Genomic DNA, 22,285 nt, shown 5'->3' on the forward strand with positions numbered 1-22,285 from the left:
TCTGTATTCTAATCCAGGCTGAATAAATTGAACAATGTCCCTAAATGGAATAGTTGCACTGGTGTAGCTGCACCAGTGAGCCTTGCTGTACACTGGTTGTTATCAGTTTGCTTGATGCTGGGTACTGAAATGAAGTAGTTTGAATACTAAAATTACACAAATACAGCATTTGAGCAAAGAAGAAAGTTCATGGTTCAAATGAAGGAGGCAGTTTTTAAACTTCCAATAAATAGTTTAAATCAATAAAAAAAGTGACACCACGTAAACGTCAGAATTTATTTTATTTATGTCTACATTGCACAAAATAAGATAACCTCAAAAGCAAAACTTTAATCATAATTTGATCTTTTGTACCCACTGAAAAAATTTAGCTTCAATGAAATTGGTAAAACAGGCTTTTGGAGTCCAGGGTTTTTGTACGTGCTTACACAGTGTTATGTCACGAATGGAACAATTACAAAATGAAGAGAAAACTTTACAGGCTACACTACATTTCAAAACAATTTATGAAAATATAAAAGGAAGATTCACAAAAATGTCCTCCTTTGCAAAGGATTTTGAACAACATTTCTTTTTCCATTACACCTCACTTTTCAATATTACATTTGCCACATGTAAATTTAGTCTAGGCAATCCAACTTGGTGGGTTTGGAGAAAATGAAAAACTGTTCTGTTTTAAACATTTATTCAGAGTTCTTTATTTTTCCGACACACATTCTTATCCTGCAGGACTTCACCTATGACGTCTCCATCTTGTATCCAAACTTTTCTAATTCAGCTCTGGAAAACAAAAATTGAAATATTTCATCACCAACTTCTGTCAAAAGAACTTAAGTTCCAGAGTAAATTTCAGCACTTCTCCAATTCTACCCTTTCCTCCAAAAGGAAGACAATCATAACTCCTGACTATGGACAGATAATGGGACCTGCAGATGCTTGGAGAATCCAAGATAATAGTGTGGAGCTGGATGAACACAGCGGGCCAAGCAGCATCTCAGGAGCACAAAAGCTGACGTTACAGGCCTAGACCCGAAACGTGAGCTTTTGTGCTCCTGAGATGCTGCTTGGCCCGCTGTGTTCATCCAGCTCCACACTTTGTTATCCTGACTATGGACAACTGTCTTTTCATGAATAATCCATAACAGACAGATTAAAGCAAAAAATAAAAAAGTTTGAAGAATTTTACATCCAGGTCTCATGGACTCTATTGATTACCCAATTATGGGTGGGGAAGGAGGCTTTGTACCGAAAACTGATCAATTTATTTTGATGTGAGCTGTATATAGCAGCTACAAATTTACCTTAGCCAGTAGATTAATCTCATCCACTTCTTACCTATTCATGTACAAAGCAATGGTTGGTTGGGATTTACATTTTTTTAAAAAAAATGTCTGGATTTTAAACACATGGAATATTGGTGATTTTTCATTGTGAAGGGGTTTAAAAATAAATTAGGCCAGTCATTCTCACATCATGAAACCAAAATGGGTTCCTGGAGCGTTAATAAGTTAATCTATAGAGTTTAACGACAGCTGAGAAAAAAAAGCTTCCTTTTGTGTTTGGAATAATCAAGGATTGATTTTAGCTTAGGAAAGTCAAAATTGGAAAAGTCTTTTGCACAGTTTGAAGGAGACATGACTTAAATCAAATGCAGGTATAGCTTCTCAAAGAAAAATAGGAGATTGTCCAAGTTACCTCAGCGAATAAGTTTAGTTTGTGAAACTTCCAGACCAGGAATGTTTGGTTAGAAGCATGCATGGATTATTTAAGGCTGAGAAAGTCTAAAATTTCAGTTGAGAGAGTGATGAAGCATAAAGGCTTCCTGGGACTGGAATTAAGAAGAAAAGTTAAGTCAAACATACCAAACTGGCAGAAGGAATTTCGCTGGATTTTGATCAACTGTAAACTTTGGGAGTCGACAGGACTTTGTTTTGCTATACATTTTGAACTCTTTCAACTATGTTACATTTAGCTAGCTTGGTTTGTTTCATTTTATGTTTATTTCTCTTCTGTTATAAGCACTTGTTTTATGGTGTTACAACCAAATCAACAGCTTGACATGTTTATATTGCAGCGAAAGACTGTGTTGTTTTCTTTAATACACATGACAATCTACCAAGCCATGTTTAATACTGGTACCTGACTTTTCAGTAGTAACATCAGCCAGAATCATAACAATAGCATATCTTATTTCCAAAATTATCCATTTGAACGAGTACAGAATAATAACAAATATTTTCCCAAATATTTTGTTTTTGCCAATCTATTAAAGAAGGAAGCTGAATGACTGGAGAAAGGAAACATACTGCAAACACAGGTAAATGATATTAGACAAACTTTTAAGGCTGCTGACAGAGCCGTCAGTGGAACAATGCTTCGGAAATTGATTTTTTAAAAATTATTTGGACAAGAACAGAGGAAAAGTGACAAAATAAAAAAAATCTAATACCTTAAATGTCTGAATACAACCAAAGTTCTAGTGTCAATGGATTCAAGATATCTATATGAAAATAACTGGACAATGAGAATAGAAGTGTTTACACAAAATATAAGTGCTTATTGAAGATCAACAGCTATCAATGCATGCACCCTAACAAGCAGCCATGGATCAGTGGATCTTTCTTTAATTGGATGGTTTTTACAAATTGACATTAGTACACCATTTTGATACATAATATGCACATTCTAGATGTTGACTATTATGGGCAATCATAAATGGTGCCAAATGCTGATGCAATGTGATATTCCAATTCTCTCCAAGATGGCAGTATTCAACCATCTGTAGCTGACAGAATAGATTCTGAGGTAAAGAGATAATTAAAATCTATCAGGAAATATGTGACGATCTGACATTGTTATTGATTGAAGTGCCACAAAATAAATGTTGCAAAATTAAGGCTGGTAGAATTAAGGGGCAGTGGGGAGTGACATGAATATAAACTCTACTAAGATAAAGAGCAGTGGTGAAAAGTCATTTTTCAAACTGAAGGGATGAACATAATGGCTTTTTTCTGATGCTGGCAATATTGCGTTGGCTATTTTTGATGAGCACTAATGAGCTAGAATATAATACAGGGTTATATTTTCAAAGTTTGCAAATGACACAGAAGTTGGAAATGTGGAAAACAAAAATGTGATGGAGGTTAACAGGCGCAGGAGGACAGAGGCTTCAGCGACAGATAGACGGATAGAAAAGTACAGCACAGTACAGGCCCTTTGGCCCACGATGTTGTGCCGTGGAATAATCCTAATCCAAAAATAAAATAACCTAACCTAAATTCCCATCTGTTCACTGTTGCTCATGTGCATGTCCAGCGGTCACTTAAATGTCACTAATGACTCCGCTTCCACGACTACCACTGGCAAAGTATTCCATGCGCTCACAACTCGCTGGGTGAAGAACCTCCCTCTGACGTCTGCTTTATACATTCCTCCTAACACCTTAAAACTATGACCCCTTGCGGCAGTCAATCCTACACTGGGGAAAGGTCTCTGGCTATCGACTCTACCCATGCCTCTCATTACCTTGTACACCTCGATCAGGTCACCTCTCTTCCTCCTTCTCGCCAGAGAGAAAAGTCCGAACTCAGTCAACCTCTCCTCGTAAGACAAGCCCTCCAGTCCAGGCAGCATCCTGGTAAACCTCCTTTGCACACTCTCCAAAGACTCCACATCTTTCCTGTAATAGGGCGACCAGAACTGGACACAATATTCCAAGTGTGGTCTCACCAGGGTTTTGTAGAGCTGAAGCATAACCTCGTGGCTCTTAAACTCGATCCCCCTGTTAACGAAAGCCAAAACACCATATGCTTTCTTAACAACCTTATCCACCTGGGTGGCAACTTTGAGGGAGCTATGCACTTGAATACCAAGATCCCGCTGTTCCTCCACACTGCCGAGAATCCTGTCTTTAATCCTATATTCAACATTTAAGTTCGACCTACCATGTGGGATGAAATTTAATAAAGAGTATGCGAAGAGGTAAACAGGTAAAGAACCCTGGACAGAGGTTCAAGTAGAGATTGAAAATGTGGATTACGCACTCTATAAACATCTACCAACGTTAGTGCGATACTTCTTTCAGCACTCAAAAAAGAAGCTGCCTTTCGTCTTACCATTTTACCAGTCGAATCGTGGTCTCAACCCATCTATTGCCCCATTAACCTTGACTCCTTTTGCCCATCAAAAATCTAATTTGGTCTTGAACAAATTCAACAATGCAGTGTATCCATTGCTCTGAGGAAAGCCAATTCCACATTCTCATGACCTTCTAAGAAAAAGGAAACATCCTCTTGGTTTCCATCTTATGATGTCCCCTCAGTTCATGTTTCAATTGGATTGCTACGCATTCTTAAAAACTCCAATGGGTGTTTTTGATAAAACCCCTTACCCCAGTAATGAATCAACTGAACATTTTCTGAATTGCTTCTAACATAGTTATTTTTCATCAATAAGGAGACCAAGACTCTGCACGCTACGCCACATTTTGACATGATGCACTCACTCCCAAATAGAAAGTACATGTGCACTCATTTCATTTGAACAAAACACAAGATCACCAACACAATTTAATGGACATGAAGAAGGTATTTCCACAAGGAAGAGATACTGGGATCCAGGAGCACAAGCTCAGAGTGAAGGGATGACCCTTTAGAACTGAGACAGAGGGATTTCTTCAGCCAGAGTGTGGTTAATCTATGGAAGCCAATTTAATCGAACATCATTTATGACCTAGATAGATAGGTTCTTGATCGGTAATCGAAGGTTACAGGGAGAAGACTGGAGAATGGGATTTAGAAACATATCAGTCATGATTGAATGGCAAAGCAGGCTCAATGGCTTAATTCTGCTCCTATATTTCATAGCTACGATCTGAGATCCACAAATTTGGATTCATGTTCCTCTTACCATAACTTCAACACAAATTGTCTGTTTATTGACCACATTGCTGATTGCACTGTGCATAATTGTGGCATTGTGGTAACATCATAGGACACCTGAGATATGGCAAAAAGCTGTGTTAATTGTGAACTCAATACACACAGAACACCTGGATTTTTTCAATAAAATTACAGTTTCATTGGGCAACACACAAGGCTTCACCATGATCTAGAAAGAAATGCTGGAAGAATCATGAAAGCAAACTCATCAGTAAGCTTCAAAAGAAGTTAGATAATTGTGTGATTGAAATAAATACTGCAAGGATATGGGACAGGTTAGATAGACCTTCCAAAGCTTGAGGGGAACACAGGCCTCCTCCTGTGCCGTACAATGAGAACATTATGGTTCTAAAATGTAGCTTTTTGCTTTAATTCTATAAAAACAAAGTTCTCTATTTTAAGAGCAGGCAACTTTTCTCCCCAAAAAACAGATGATGTTTAAAGCATGATACTGGATGGTACACTGCTATTTTTGACAAACATGCACAATAACTTTACAAGGTTAATACTTTTCCTTTACATATTTGTTTAAATGAAAAATATTTTATACAGAAAGACTTATGATAAGGTCTCCCAGACCAACAGTATTTATTAACATCCTAAATTTTGATGAATTTAGTGAGATGAATGCATGTTACTGAATGGACTGCAAACAGGTCTGATTTGGCTCAATTTACTGTGATCCATACACCATACATCACTCTGCTGGTTAGGTATTCATTTATGCTGTGGCCATTGTGTGGTGAATAGGAACTAATTCATTACAGATGCTTACAGCACAAAGTGGCCAAGTGACTTATTATGCACGTGCTGTCTTATCGAATGATGCTTAATCTGACATTCCAGCTTTCTTTCCTGTAACCCATTCATCAACTACTTGCATAATCCACTTTTGAACTTATGGAATCAGGCTGTGGACGTACATGGAATAGTGTAGGTTAGATGGGCTTCAGATTGGTATGGCAGGTTGGGCCAAAGGGCCTGTACTGTTCTATGCAGAGAACACTTAGAAATTAACAATTGGAAAAAAAATTCTTATCTTTACCAGATTCAAATAATTGGCAAAAGAACTGTAATCTCTCATTGTTGACCAGATGATTGAGCTGATAGAGAAAAATAATGCCTGTCAATCAAAACCCAATTTGGCAAATTCTATTAGGCTACCTCTTAATGGGCTCTGCTGCAGAGGGAACACAGCAATCTTTTCCAGTCTCTCATCCCTGGTAACATTCTAGTAAACCTGCTCTGGATCTCTTCCAAAGGGTGTCCAGAATTATCCACAAAGTTCTAGCTGAAGTTATTTTAGCTTTTGATTCTATTTTACCACTTATAAACCAAAGTAACCCTGAAGTATTTTAATCATCTGTGTCACAGACATCATACTCCTTCTACTATATTACGCTTTTCAAAATTATCTAATATGTCGTCTGTTGGAGCCCTTCCTCAGTATCTTTTCACAATTGCTTTATTGCAATCTGCCCAAGTCACCCTCTGGCCTGTATCATATTCTCATCTTAGTTTGTCAATTTTCATCAACTTACAGTAAAAAAAGAGACCATATGGCCACCCAGCCTGTTCTATCATTCAACATGATCATGGTTAATCTTGAGCTTCCAAGTGCAATTAAAAGGTCTACAAGATAAAAAAAATTGCAGAGAGCAAAATTGGAAACATGATATTTAGAAACCAGGCAATACAAACTGAACTTATAGCATTCATTAAAGAGCAACCTTGTTACCTGAAACAACATTTTCATTATAAAATCACCTTCCCTTTTAGATTAAAATAGGCAAAGAATTCTCTAACTCAACAGGAAATATTTCATCACTTCAGACTCAAAGTGTTTATTTTCCGGGCATTGTGGATGAAGCTCAGGAAATAGCCATTCAGGTTATTACGGACAGCAGACTCCAATCCAAAGTTACTTGCTCTAAAATTTAACTGACTGTGCTCTACATAAAGAACAGAATACATTTAACTGTATTTGCTTGGTAAGTAACTGCCAATGGTGAATCAGCTGCTTGCATTGCAACATATCCGATTTTCCTTTTCTTTGACTGCAACGGACTAGTAAATCAGCAGTTGACTCACTGTCACTAGTACACTGCACAAAGGACACCGTACAAGGGCAAGCTGAACACCCAATCATTTTCTGGGTTACCACTTCTACAAGTCACTTCTATTTAAAAATAAAATCCTGGCTTTGAAATTTCACTTTGAAGGAAGATTGAAGATTTTGCCAAATAGTGGCAAGTGATTAATTCAGCAAGTATCCATTACTTTCATGCATTTCCTTGAACACTTAACATAACTTTCTTTCGCATATCTTGCCTACCTATTGCTTTGAATTTACTCAAAGTTTTTCATATTCTCACTACTGTGATCCTAACCAATAGAAACTGCAGAGTTTCAAGGTAGCAGCACACCACCACTTTCTCAAGAGCAACTAGGGATGGGCAATAAATGCTGGTCAGCTAGTGATGCCCACATCCCAAGACTGAATTTTTTTTTTTAAAAAGCTGGTTTTGGTTGTCTTGTCCAGCTTCTTAGCACCTTAATCTAACCTTACATTGATCATCATCTGTGCATGACCTTCCACTTGATATAAATTCTCTTTTATTTCAATCATTGGCAACTATTTTCAGGATGCTCCCTGATTTAGTATGTCACTACTGAATCTACATTAATCAAGACAACGTTAATTTCAGCTTATATCCGCAGCATATTAGGGTTTTTCACTTGTAACTACTATGATATATCTTCGAGCTGCTGCTTAAAATGAACAAACTGGGAACTAACCTTAACTGGTTAGAAAAATCATCCTCTACATTGTCATCATCCCAGTTATCTTCCCAGACATGGGCATCTTCATCTTCATCTAAACCAGTCCAACCTGTGCAAAAAGAATCAAAGATATTAATTTTAGTTGCACGTTATATTTTAAAAAGGACTTTTAAATTATGAATTAAAGTTTTTACCTCAATGTAGGAACAAAAAACTACATTCAAAGCACAAAGGCTACCTTCAAAGATCTTTAGCCAGTTGTAAATACTTAAAAAGATGCTGTGCAAGCATTGTATTTTTCACAACTTGTTATTAGCTTCAAGTTTGATTTTATTGGTGTAAACGACATTATAAATTGGTTTAGGTTATAGGGAACAAACATAGGTATAACTTCTCTTGCTACAAGATGAAAATTTTTATTTCTGTTTACATTCAAAGTACACACAATGTAACAAAAATATTTTGACAATTTAATCAGATCTTTTTCTTCATCAGCCTTCATTTATGTTTGTATTTCAAATGGCTAAGAAACATATTTTGCCAGATGGTTAATGAAACCGACGTAATATGAAGGTTGATGAGCATTCATTCTCACGTAAATCTTTCAATTACAAGCACCTGGCCAAACTAAAAAGCACTCTCCGGTTCCCAAATTTCAATCCATGAAGCACTTGATCCTACTATCAAACTGCTTCTTTATATACTGATGTCTTTACCTCTGTCTTCAAAACACACATAAATAACCATCTTTATGACTAGGTTAATGCTGTCACAATTTGTTTATTGACCCTCCTGTGAACCATCTTGGCATCTATCATTACATTTATTTGGCAGCTTAAATGTATCTTCTGGCTATTGAAAGCATTATACAAACCTGCATTAAAGGAGAAACTAAGAAAGATTGATCATTTGTGGTACCATAAAGGTCACTGCTCATTGAGGTGGGGATGAAACGCAAGTTAATCAAAGTTTCCTGACAATACAAAGTTAAGTGAGAAGATGGCCCGTTAGTAGGACGCAGACTACAACAGAATGTAGGTAGGTTAAATGATTGGGAAATGTGGAGTTATCCACTTTCTTAAATGGTGAAAAGTTGATATCCAAGAGGCCATGGATATCCTTGCACCTAAACTGTAAGCATAGAAGAACAGCAACCAATTAAGAATACACATTTGTCTTTATTACAGAGACATTGGTCTACAAGAGTTAATAAAAACTCACTGTATAAAGATTCTGAGATTGTTCCAGTAATTGCCTCCTTCCCTAAGGGATAAACTTGCAAAGGTTCACTGCATTAGGATTCTGGGCAAATCAGCCCATTATGAAAAATTGGGTTCACACAGCCAATTTTCCATACAATTTAGGGAACTTTCAAGCCTGCTCCTCCAGGTCAACTAGATGGTGGCTGATCTTCTAACTCATTTACATTATCCCCATATCTTCTGATATCTTTACCTTAAAATTCAATTATCTCTGTCAATAATTGAGCCTCCAAAACCCTCAGGAGATTATTTCTAAGGTTCACTTCCTTCATTAAGGAATTCCTCACCTGAGTCTTAAATGGTCAACTGTCTTGTTCGGAGATCATGTCTCGTGGTCCTAAACTCCCTGAATCAAAGGAAAACATCCATCCTGCATTTACCCTCTAAGAATTTTGAATGCTTCAACAGGATCACCTTCATTCTTACAAACTCCAAAGAATACAGAGATTCCTCAAAATCAATCCCATGATCCTAAGGATCAGTCTGATGAAACTTTGTTACACTCCCTTTAGGACCAGTACAGGTAAGGAGACCAAAAGCTGCACAGAATACTCCAGAAATGGTGTCACTAAGACTCTGCACTCTAGCAATAAGACTTCTTTACTCTGCACACAAATTTTCTTGAAATAAAGACCAACTTATTGTTTCCTTACTAATTTATGCTGATACCTGCATTTTTGCCTTCAATTACATTAACAACATCCAGATTACTTTGGACATTAACACTTCTTAATCTCTCAATATTTGTAGGAAAAATAAATGCACAGATTTCCTCATAAGTAGATAATTCAGACTTTCATACTTTCCACATCTGCTATCTCTATAACTAGTCAGCTTAAAAAATGGCCTTTCAAGTCCTTTTACATCTTTTCATTTAACTCACCTTCTCACCTAATTCTGAGAGATCAGCAAATCTCAAGATACTACACTTGGTGCATACTTTTTTGTTAATATTCATTCATTCGTGGAATATCGGTGTTACTGGCTGGCTAGCTGTCCTTGAGAAGGTGGTGGGTTGCTGCAGGGGAAAGAGAGTGAGGGAAAGTGCTCAGTTTGGAAGGAGTCTCTATTCTCTATAGTCAAACCCATTGTGAATGTGAAGAAAATATCAGTTTATTTTTCCTGCAACAGTTGTTGTAAGCTGTGACCCCATCCTTACCACTACTACGGGTATACCTAATTAAATAAGAACAAAATGGCCAGCAGTTAGCACTGATCCTAGAGGCTAAGTGGGAAGTGGAGACTGATCCAAAGGAATAAAGACATCCTTATATACAACTGAAAACTACAAGATACCAGTGCAGTTCTTGTGATAGTTCACTTACATAACACAGCATGTAGTCATAAAAATTAGGACTGCCAGATCAGAGCCAAAGCAACAACAGGAGGAAAAAGAAAATCAAGGTCATAACCCACAATTTAGACAATAGGTGCAGGAGTAGGCCATTCGGCCCTTTGAGCCAGCACCACCATTCATTATGATCATGGCTGATCATTCACAATCAGTATCCTGTTCCTGCCTTATCCCCATAACTTTCAACCCAATGGCGGAACATACAACACGAATATCAGAAACACAATTGGTTTTGATCTGGCACCTTCCAAAATTAACTAATTTGCCAATAGGGAATGTGGAAACTATAATGTAAAATAATGCACACAGGTGCTTCAGACAATTAAAATCACTACACATGAACCATGTTCCTCTATGAGTTAAGACCCTTAGGAAAGATTGAATAATTACAAGATAAAGGAAAATTTATTCCAGAAAAATTCAACTAATGTTAGTATTAATAATTCAAGATTTTAAGAAACAAAAGGCAGGAATAAGACAAATCTCAAACGACAAGTTCCTTTATCCACACACTACAAAATTCACAGGAAATAAATCAATGCTGGAGTAAAGACAACACATCAACAAACAGGCAGGAAAGAAAATGGACACTGTACCATAGTTATTAATTTAACACAGAAATCCTGATATGGCCATGATCAGCGTAAAATGAGATCAAGGATTACATTCAATACTTAGAAACCAATTTGACAACAGTGTCAAAAATACAATTACTTGTTTTTTTTTAGGATAAATGAACATCAATCCAAATTTGGCCAGTTTTAATGAGCCATATTAACATAAACATTTTCAGGACTCAAATTACTGCTGTATACAAATTGTAAAAAGCTGATCATGAAGCAGTAATCTGTACCTATAGCGTTTTACTGTTATTATAGAATGCCAACAAGCCTACTTCTGGATTTGAGATCGGTTCCCTTGACTACCTGGCCAAATATGAGACCAATTCATTCCCGGATGACCGTCAATCATGTTATTCATTAATTTAAACTTCTCATTCTAATCACTTACTGCTAAGTCAGCATAAGCAATTTTAAACAAAAGAATTTTGCTCACCACATTTCGGTGGAAGTTTTTTGAAAAAGTCAACTCAGTTTTTATTTCCAAAAGAAAGTAACATACTTAATTACTACAACAATGTGAGATGATTTTCAAGGTATATCAATGCAAGATGATTGAGAACTGCAACCAATGCTAACATAACTTTAAGCTACAAGTAAAGCTGATTCTATGAACTGCTTGAATTTTCAGCTTTGGAAAATTTACAAGTTTAACCTGGTGAGCAATGCAATATAGGAGATTCACCTGATATCATGCAAGGTCCATTTCGAGGATGGACAGGTCAAGGGGCCGGGCTGAGGTTATTAGGTGGGAAATGGAGTTGCGGCTTGAGGTGGGAGGAGGGGATAGGTGAGAGGAAGAATAGGTTAGGCAGGCAGGGATGAGCTGGGCTGGTTTTGGGTTGCAGTGGGGGAAGGGGAGATTTTGAAGCTTGTGAAATCCACATCGATACCACTGGGTTGCAGGGTTCCCAAGCGGAATGTGAGTTGCTGTTCCTACAACTTTTGGGTGGCATCGCTGTGACACTGCAGGAGGCCCAGGATGGACATGTCATCTAAGGAATGGGAGGGTGGAGGTGAAATGGTTCGCGACTGGGAGGTGCAGTTGTTTATTGCGAACCGAGCATAGGTGTTCTGCAAAGCAGTCCCCAAACTTCCACTTGGTTACCCCTGATGTAGAAGAGGCAACAATGGATGCAGTATACCACATTGGCAGATGTGCAGGCTAACATCTACTTGATGTGGAAAGTCTTCCTGGGGCCTGGGATGGGGGTGAGGGAGGAGGTGTGGCCGCAAGTGTAGCACTTCCTGCAGGTGCAGAGGCAAGTGCCAGGTGTGGTGGGGTTGGAGGGGAGTGTGGAGCGGACATAATCACCAAAAGAGAATCCCTCTCGTCTTCACATACCACCCCACCAACTTCCAGATCCAACGCATCATCCTCCGACACTTCAGCCATCTACAATCCAACCCCAAAACCAAAGACAGTTTTCCAGAGGGATCACTCTCTCCATGACTCCCTTGTCCTCCACACTTTATTTCTTCATTTGCTTTCTTATTCTGAACTCCATGTTAAGCATCCAACACCTCAACTCATTAACAAAAATCAGCAGCACAGGCAACGCAGAGATTGATAAATTCTTGATTTTGCAAGGAATTAAGGGCTACGGGGAGAGTGCGGGTAAATGGAGTTGAAATGCCCATCAGCCATGATTGAATGGCGGAGTGGACTCGATGGGCCAAATGGCCTTACTTCCATTCCTGTGTCTTATGGTCTTAAGACCGAGAATTTAAATGCAGGAGTGGAGCATCACACTTAATTTAAAAAAAACCGATCAAGCTGATAAAATTCAACATAAACTGTCTCATGTTACAAGTTTCTATAACAGCCATAACAACATATTTGCAGACGTGTTTAAAACAGATGTATTATATATTTGACTGAAAGAATTTATCTGCACAGGGAATGTTTAATATATATTAGGTCCCAGTTCAGCATTCTTGTGTTATTGGGGGGGTGATTTTTCGTTTTTAAAACCACCAGCACAGGTGTTTGCAAACTGTAATTTGGAAACAGCCTGCAATTACATTAGACTTGAGAATTTTAAGAGAATAGCTTCAATTCACAAAATATGGCTAAATATTCTTACGTAGGCTAATGCAGTGCCAAAAATTGATATTACTGATGCACAGTTGTACTAATTTTCCAAAAATAATTAATTTCATTCTAAACTCTAACCAAATTTATATTTAAGCGTAGTGCAACATAGCCACTTGAACACTCATACCAGGTATGAAAGCTTCTGCAGCTGAGGCTGATTTTAGGTATGATTCAAATACTCAGGTCATTGGTTCCCAATGACTCTACTACTGGATTTAAGACATGTGTCCTTTTCACCAAGTGGTAAGTGCATAAACCACATTTTTATAAAATTAATTTGGCCAAATATTTGCATTCAACTCAGTTTTTGAATCCATCCATGATAAGTTGTTGTTTGTATGCGGACATAGAGCTAGATCACAATTTCATCAACTAGAGGAGCTTAACTTGAATCCAGAGATGCCCCTCTTTTGAAATATTTCATATACAATGAAAACAGACTCATGCCTTAAGTCGATGTTACATGCTACTTCAAAGATTGAAAGTAGATCAGGACAAGTTTTATACAAAGTACATTTCTATTAGATCTAAATACACTTTTAAATTCAGACTACAAAATATAAGGTCTAATTATAACTTCTTAATTCCACATTGCATTAATTTCCATGCGCCTGGTCATTTCACAGTTGAACTTCAATAAGTTGGCAATAAAATGGCAACAATTACTACAATGTTGCTACTCTTTTACATCAATTATGATTTGCTGGGCTACCTTCTCTCTGGAGTACATAAACGATATTTTCAGGCTCTCAGCAAAGCTGATGTGCAAGTTGAATTATAGAAATCTGAGCATATTTTTAGGAAAGGATTTGACCAATCTATTGGAGATCTTTGAAGTAACACATACTGCAAATAAAGGGGAATAGGTAAATGTACTCTGAGATAATGGGAACTGCAGATGCTGGAGAATTCCAAGATAAAATGTGAGGCTGGATGAACACAGCAGGCCAAGCAGCATCTCAGGAGCACAAAAGCTGACGTTTCGGGCCTAGACCCTTCATCAGAGAGGGGGATGGGGAGAGGGAACTGGAATAAATAGGGTGAGAGGGGGAGGCGGACCGAAGATGGAGAGTAAAGAAGATAGGTGGAGAGAGTATAGGTGGGGAGGGAGGGAGGGGATAGGTCAGTCCAGGGAAGACGGACAGGTCAAGGAGGTGGGATGAGGTTAGTAGGTAGATGGGGGTGCGGCTTGGGGTGGGAGGAAGGGATGGGTGAGAGGAAGAACCGGTTAGGGAAGCAGAGACAGGTTGGACTGGTTTTGGGATGCAGTGGGGGGGGGGGGGGGGGGGGGAGAGAAGAGCTGGGCTGCTAGTGTGGTGCAGTGGGGGGAGGGGACAAACTGGGCTGGTTTAGGGATGCAGTAGGGGAAGGGGAGATTTTGAAACTGGTGAAGTCCACATTGATACCATTAGGCTGCAGGGTTCCCAAGCGGAATATGAGTTGCTGTTCCTGCAACCTTCGGGTGGCATCATTGTGGCAGTGCAGGAGGCCCATGATGGACATGTCATCTAGAGAATGGGAGGGGGAGTGGAAATAGTTTGCGACTGGGAGGTGCAGTTGTTTGTTGCGAACTGAGCGGAGGTGTTCTGCAAAGCGGTCTCCAAGCCTCCGCTTGGTTTCCCCAATGTAGAGGGAGCCACACCGGGTACAGTGGATGCAGTATACCACATTGGCAGATGTGCAGGTGAACCTCTGCTTAATGTGGAATGTCATCTTGGGGCCTGGGATAGGGGTGAGGGAGGAGGTGTGGGGGCAAGCGTACTCTTGTTGTTTTCCGGAAAGCACATGATACAGGTGCCATATCAAAGGTTCCTGCAGAAAATAAAATCTTGATATGGGGGTAGCAAATCAATATGTGCAGATTACCTGGTTAAAAGGGACCAAAGAGTGGGCACAAATAGGTCTTTCTGAGGTTGGCAAGGTGTGACAAACTGCTTGTCACAGGGATTAGTACTGGAACCTCAACTGTTTACAATTTACATAAATGACTTGAACTAAGGGACAGAATGTATTGTTTTTAAGCTAAAGACACAAAGGTAGGAATGGAAGTTGTGAAAAGGGCATAACCGACCTTTGCATTTTTAGCCTAAGTGAGTGGGCAAAAATCTGATAAATGGAACACAGTGCAGGGGAAGTGTGAAATTGTCTATTTTGACAGGAAGGGAGAAAAGCATGCTATGAACTGGTGAGACTGGAGTGCTGAGATGCATGAAATCACAAAAGGTTAGGATGCAGGTACAGCAAGTAATTAGGAAAACTAATAGAATGTTATCATTTATTGTGAGGGAATTGAATACAATAGTTTTAAGGGTTAAGCTTCAGTTGTATAGCGCACTAGTGAGACCACATATGATGTACTGTATTAGTTATCTTACTTAAGGAAGGGCATAAATATGTTGGAAGCAGTTCATAGAAGTTTTACCAGGCTTGTATCTGTAATGAGTAGGTTAACTTATGAGGAACGGGTGGACAAGCTAGACTTGTAAAAGCTGGAGTTTAGGAAGTGAGAGGCAATTTCTTGAACCATAAAAGATCTCTGATGGGTCTTGACATGCAGGATGTGGAGAGGATGGGAAAATCTGTACTGTTTAATTATCAGGAGTAATCCATTTAAAAGGGATGAAGCTAAAAATTTCTGAAAATTGAGTGTCTTTGGAACTCTTCCTGAAAAGTTTGGGTAAACATAGTGTTTGAATGTTTTTAAGGCGGACGAAGATGAACCTTGGTAAATAAAGGGCAAAAAGTTATCAGGGATAGTTAGGAATGTGGATGAGGTTATAATCAGGCCAGTCATCTTATTGACATGAAAAAGCAGGCAAAGGGTCAAACTGTCTCCTCCTGATAATGATAAAGATTTTAATTTCCGGATGAAATCTGAGCTGAATAATGACAGCAAAATAAATACAAAAATTTACAGCTAACAAAATTTGAAGATTACCCAACATTAGGACAATCATAACTGTCAACTGTTATCCCATGTTATAAGTTCAACCAGGCTGACAATGTGGACAATTCCTCAATTATGTCCTGTACATAAACAAGGTAAATCAAAACCGGCCAATCACCAACTCATCAGCCTACTCTCAACCAGTAAAATGGTGGAAGATGTCATCAACAGCGCTATCGTGCAGCACCTGCTCAGCAACACCCAGTCGGGTTCCACCAGAGCCATTCACCTCCTGACCTCATTACATCCTTGGTTCAAACACAGACAGAAGCACTGAATTCCAGAGGTGAGTGACAGCCCTTGACATCAAGGCCCCACACTCAACAGACTGTAGCACCAAGGAGCCCTGGCAAAACAGGGGTCAATGGGTATTGGAGAAAACTCTGAACTGGTTGGAATTATATCAGGCACATATGAAGATGGTTGTAGTTGCTGAAGGTCAGTCACCACAGTTCCAGGTCTTTTCTCCAAGAGTTTCTCAGGGCAACTCAGAGTTGGGGGTACAGGAAACTTTGTTTTAACTAGCACCTTATGAACCAGCAGTCTCAATAAACTGGCCAAAATTACCTGAATTACAGAACGTTTACTGCATCTCTGATGTCCAAGTAAGCGGTTGAGGGTGCAAATGAGAAGCTGGTAAGTTTTAAGGCAAAACTGCTTCATTATTTACAAGATTTATGTTGTAAATAAAGTAAAACAGTGCGGTGTATACGCCCTGCATTACCTGTCTATTACTTTAGTGTTTGTTTTCACATTGATTATGTGGACTTCTTGATCAACTGGAATATTTAATCGACTGGCACACTTCTGGTGCTGGTTAATAAAACCTTTTTTTTCGTACGTACTTGTACCCATTACCTTGATCTTCTAACCTACACTACTGGTCAGAGATTGGAAGATGTTCTCAGAGAAACCTGGCAAGCTGCTGCTGTGTATATTGTCGATATCACACTGCCTGTGCACCAGTGGTGGAGGAAGTGATTCCCTCATGTGGTAGATGGGATACAGTCAAATGAGCCTCTTTGTCCTGCACTAAGTCAGGTTTCTGGAGTGCTGCTGGATCTGTACTCTGCCAAGCAACAAGACAATACGTGTCATGCTGCTGACTGATGCCTCATAGAATGTGGGCAGTCTTTGGGGAAATCAGGAAATGAGTTACTTGCCACAAACTTCCAGCCCCTGACCTGCTCTTACAGCTGCAATATTCATGTCCCATTAAGTTTTTGATCAATCATAATACATAACATGTTGACAAAGAAGATTCAGTAATGGTAATACTGTTGAATGTCAAAGGAAAGTTAGATACCCTCTTGTTGGAAACTGTCAATGCCTGGCTCTTCTGCAACCAATAGGTAACTTGGTTGTAAGCAACACCATCCAGTTCTTGCTGCATGCACAATCTGGGCTGTAAATGGCAAGGATCCTTGGTGAAGTAACCAGCAATGACAGTGACTAGAATACAGCTGAACAGCTGCTGCCAAAGTGCCTTTATGCTGAGAAGCTAGGGCTCCAATACCCACATTCACATTTGTACTTGGCACAATTTCAGCCAGTAGTGAGCAACACCATCTTAGCCTGACCCCACCCCTCCTCGATTGTTGCTGACTTTGATTTTACTGTAACTCCTTTATCACATGTAATCAACTGTTGCCATTCAGTTCAACATTTTACCTGCCATTTTGATCTACTCTCTAGCCTAATTACCGTATCCATTTCTCTTCTGAAGTGTCCAGGGATTTGTAGTGTTATGCGCTATATAAATCCAAATTTTTGTATGAAAAAGAATGCTCTGACTTCGTCACTGGGAGGTATGCATTTATCTAATAATAGGCTCACACTTTACAGTAAAAAAACAAAAGAACTGCAATGCTGTAAATCAGGAACAAAAACACAAGTTTCTGGAAAAGCTTAGCAGGCCTGGCAGCATCTGAGAACAAAAAATAATCAGTTAACATTTCAGGCCCAGTGACCTTTCCTCAGTTCTGAGGGTTAGTATTGTCCCATTATTTCAAAATCAAATTACTCTCAGCGTTATCACCAGTCACCAAGTTTTAAGGCAAATCTTGTGTGGTAGTTTTATTAGAAGCATCTAGAATCAACGGAAGCTCCAGATCAGAATGTTAATGCACTAAAAACTAAACTGCTGGTCACTGAATGGCTATTACAAAGAGAAGCTCATCTGTTGTCTACTCCACTTGATTACTGGCAAAATCTGTAGAATAAAAGATTATGTCCATAGAAACTGTACATTGGACCTGTCACCAAAACTGAAGCACCATCATTGGTAGCCTAGCCTGTATGGCATGGAAGAAACAGGGTGGTTTGAATACTTGCCCTTAGTGCCTCTATTCTAGCCTGTGTCACCACACTCAGAGCCTCCAACCCCAGTCTGCTCTGGCTACGCTGATGACTTGTACCCACTGCTCATTTGGACGAGAGTCAAGGCCTATCATCAGGGCTGCCTGTCACCTGGATGGGTCACAAAACAAACACGAGATGCTTCAGGATAACAAAAGTGTGAAGCTGGATGCACACAGCAGACCAAGCAGCATCTCAGGAGCACAAAAGCTGACGTTTCAGGCCTAGACCCTTCATGAGAGGGGGTCTGGGCCCAAAACGTCAGCTTTTGTGCTCCTGAGATGCTGCTTGGCCTGCTGTGTTCATCTAGCTTCACACTTTGTTATCTTGGATTCTCCAGCATCTGCAGTTCCCATTATCACGAGATCCTTCAGGAAGCAGGTACCTGAACACAGGGGAGCCCATTCTGGCTACTGTACCGGGGGTAGCCCACTGTCGAGAATACCAAACAGTTCAACTTGTGCTCTCTGGTACCAGCTTGGGGCTAATCAAAAATCATAGGTGGACTAGCGAAAACTTTTCAAAAACACATCGCAAGTTTACTTGGAAGGAGGTTGCCTTTGATCGCAGTAACTGGGCAGTTAAGAGAGAGCACCGGGCCCGTTACAATGGTGAGCACTCCCTGAGCTACTTCTGAATCGGGGTGAGACGAGAGTATCGTTATGAACCCCCAATCGCCCCGGGCTGAGGGCCGAACATGTCCCTCCTGTAGCCCTCACCCCTCTATCGCTCCCTGCGGCTCCGCCACGTGAAGACCCACACTAGGCCGCAAGCCCGGGACTGAGGGGCCAGACAGGAACACCCAGAGGAAATGTCCGAACGGTACTCACCTTCGGCGGGAAACTCCTCAAACTCATCGTCCTCCTCCAACAAGCCGAGGTCAACCGGCGCCTTCTTGTCCGACATGATTCAGCAGAACAGCCGAGGGGAGGACTGTGGTACGCTGTGACGTCAGAAACTATCGGGGGCGGACCTTCTAGAGGCTCCGCCCACAATCTGATGCTTCGCTTTTCTCTGAGCACTTAGATATAGTGCCTGTATACTGGCACTGCCTCTTTCATTATATCACATCTTTATGTGCGTATCTTTTCATCAGTGTTTGTGGGTTACATCCAATCGATGAAGTGTTACAGCATAGAAGAAGGCCTTTCAGCCCATATTCTGTACACCAGTTCTCCAAATGAGCATTTCACCAAATGCCTTCTTCCTGCCCTATATGTCATGTAAATGTCCTAGTTGAACCTGCCCGCCACTATTGAGATCGCATATTGCCTAAGTAAAACATTTCTTCATGTCACTTTTGCCTCTTTAGTTAATTACCTTAAATCTTTACCTTTACGGCTGGAAATATCATCTCCCTGTTTACTCTGTCCAGACCTGTTGTGACATTGTCTTCTTCCAGCACGTTCCTGTCAATGTTGTCTTCTCCAAGGAAAACCCTCCAGCTTCTTCAATATCTTCATAGCTAAATTCTACATCCCTTGAGCCATGCCCGTAAATCTCCTTTGCACTCTTTCCAATGCCTTTGCATCCTTTCTAATGTGCAGCATCCAGTACTGGATGTAAAACTCCAGCTGACAAAGCCTCACTGGACTCAAAAAGTTTTCCATTTTTTTCCCACTCAGAAGAATGAAGAGTTGAAAGAAATTAGCTGTTGTGGAAAGATTGTACTGGACACATTAATGGGGTGGCAAGTTGATAAATCCCCGGAACTCGATAGTATATGTCCCAGAATGTTCAAGGAAATGACTATAAAGATATGTGATGCAATGAAGATTATCTTCCAAAATTCTATAACTTCTGAATTGATTTCAGGGGATTGAGAGGTGACAAATATCAACACACTATCTAAGAAGGAATAAATAGACACCTGATTAATAATGTATCAGTGATACTGGGAACTGCAGATGCTGGAGAATCCAAGATAATAAAATGTGAGGCTGGATGAACACAGCAGGCCAAGCAGCATCTCAGGAGCACAAAAGCTGACGTTTCGGGCCTAGACCCTTCATCAGAGAGGGGGATGGGGCGAGGGTTCTGGAATAAATAGGGAGAGAGGGGGAGGCGGACCGAAGATGGAGAGAAAAGAAGATAGGTGGAGAGGAGAGTATAGGTGGGGAGGTAGGGAGGGGATAGGTCAGTCCAGGGAAGACGGACAGGTCAAGGAGGTGGGATGAGGTTAGTAGGTAGATGGGGATGCGGCTTGGGGTGGGAGGAAGGGATGGGTGAGAGGAAGAACAGGTTAGGGAGGCAGAGACAGGTTGGACTGGTTTTGGGATGCAGTGGGTGGAGGGGAAGAGCTGGGCTGGTTGTGTGGTGCAGTGGGGGGAGGGAACAAACTGGGCTGGTTTAGGGATGCGGTGGGGGAAGGGGAGATTTTGAAACTGGTGAAGTCCACATTGATACCATTAGGCTGTAGGGTTCCCAGGCGGAATATGAGTTGCTGTCTCTGCAACCTTCGGGTGGCATCATTGTGGCACTGCAGGAGGCCCATGATGGACGTGTCATCTAAAGAATGGGAGGGGGAGTGGAAATAGTTTGCGACTGGGAGGTGCAGTTGTTTGTTGCGAACTGAGCGGAGGTGTTCTGCAAAGCGGTCCCCAAGCCTCCGCTTGGTTTCCCCAATGTAGAGGAAGCCACACCGGGTACAGTGGATGCAGTATACCACATTGGCAGATGTGCAGGTGAACCTCTGCTTAATGTGGAATGTCATCTTGGGGCCTGGGATAGGGGTGAGGGAGGAGGTGTGGGGGCAAGTGTAGCATTTCCTGCGGTTGCAGGGAAGGTGCCGGGTGTGGTGGGGTTGGAGGGCAGTGTGGAGCGAACAAGGGAGTCATGGAGAGAGTGGTCTCTCCAGAAAGCAGACAGGGGTGGGGATGGAAAAACGTCTTGGGTGGTGGGGTCGGATTGTAGATGGCGGAAGTGTCGGAGGATGATGCGTTGTATCCGGAGGTTGGTGGGGTGGTGTGTGAGAACGAGGGGGATCCTCTTTGGGCGGTTGTGGCGGGGGCGGGGTGTGAGGGATGTGTTGCGGGAAATACGGGAGACGCGGTCAAGGGCGTTCTCGATCACTGTGGGGGAAATTTGCGGACTTCACCAGTTTCAAAATCTCCCCTTCCCCCAACGCATCCCTAAACCAGCCCAGTTCGTCCCCTCTCCCCACTGCACCACACAACCAGCCCAGCTCTTCCCCTCCACCCACTGCATCCCAAAACCAGTCCAACCCGTCTCTGCCTCCCTAACCTGATCTTCCTCTCACCCATCCCTTCCTCCCACCCCAAGCCGCATCCCCATCTACCTACTAACCTCATCCCACCTCCTTGACCTGTCCGTCTTCCCTGGACTGACCTATCCCCTCCCTACCTCCCCACTTATACTCTCTCCACCTATCTTCTTTTCTCTCCATCTTCGGTCCGCCTCCCCCTCTCTCCCTATTTATTCCAGAACCCTCACCCCATCCCCCTCTCTGATGAAGGGTCTCGGCCCAAAACGTCAGCTTTTGTGCTCCTGAGATGCTGCTTGGCCTGCTGTGTTCATCCAGCCTCACATTTTATGAACCTGATTAATAATGGTCTGATTAAACATTGTCAGCATGGATTTGTGACTGGAGAATGGCATTGGATGAAGTCATAGAAGTTATTTGAAGATGAAAATTGACAAAGGAGAGCCAATGGACCAAATACACTTAAATTTTCAGAGGACTTTTAATAAAGTTTTCCACAGGAGGCTGGCTAAAACAATTAAAACACGTGGGAAAGGAGTAATGTACTCACAGAAAAGAAAGGGAATTATTGGTGATTCTTGTGTTGGTAAGCTGTGACTGGTCAGGTACTGTAAGGATCTGCACATGACCCCCAGCTGTTCACAATAAATATTAATGATTTGGAGTTGGAGACCAAATATAATACTTCCAAATTTGCAG

The 22,285-nt window shown here is 40.9% G+C and overlaps 1 protein-coding gene across 1 annotated transcript; it reads right to left on the bottom strand.

The window, feature by feature from the left end:
• Positions 1 to 262: 262 nt before the first annotated feature.
• Positions 263 to 19,335, bottom strand: sem1 (SEM1 26S proteasome subunit). Its single transcript, XM_048560868.2, has 3 exons — positions 19,194 to 19,335; positions 7,740 to 7,833; positions 263 to 780 (listed from the first exon to the last, which is right to left on the bottom strand). The coding sequence occupies exons 1-3, from the start codon at positions 19,267 to 19,269 to the stop codon at positions 738 to 740; spliced, it is 213 nt and encodes a 70-aa protein (XP_048416825.1). The 5' UTR covers positions 19,270 to 19,335; the 3' UTR covers positions 263 to 737.
• Between the last annotated feature and the right edge of the window lie 2,950 nt (positions 19,336 to 22,285).

This window comes from Stegostoma tigrinum, chromosome 2 (assembly GCF_030684315.1).
Source record: "Stegostoma tigrinum isolate sSteTig4 chromosome 2, sSteTig4.hap1, whole genome shotgun sequence".
Classification (NCBI taxonomy): Eukaryota; Metazoa; Chordata; class Chondrichthyes; order Orectolobiformes; family Stegostomatidae; genus Stegostoma; species Stegostoma tigrinum.

Bases quoted from the DNA above. Each gene is read 5' to 3' on its own strand.
- sem1 (XM_048560868.2), bottom strand. From the start codon at position 19,269: ATGTCGGACAAGAAGGCGCCGGTTGACCTCGGCTTGTTGGAGGAGGAC. The intron at 7,834-19,193 runs GTGAGTACCGTT...CTTTTTGCACAG, and splicing joins TGAGGAGTTTCCCGCCGAAG to GTTGGACTGGTTTAGATGAA. The intron at 781-7,739 runs GTTAGTTCCCAG...TTTGTTTTCCAG, and splicing joins GATTTTTCTAACCAGTTAAG to AGCTGAATTAGAAAAGTTTG.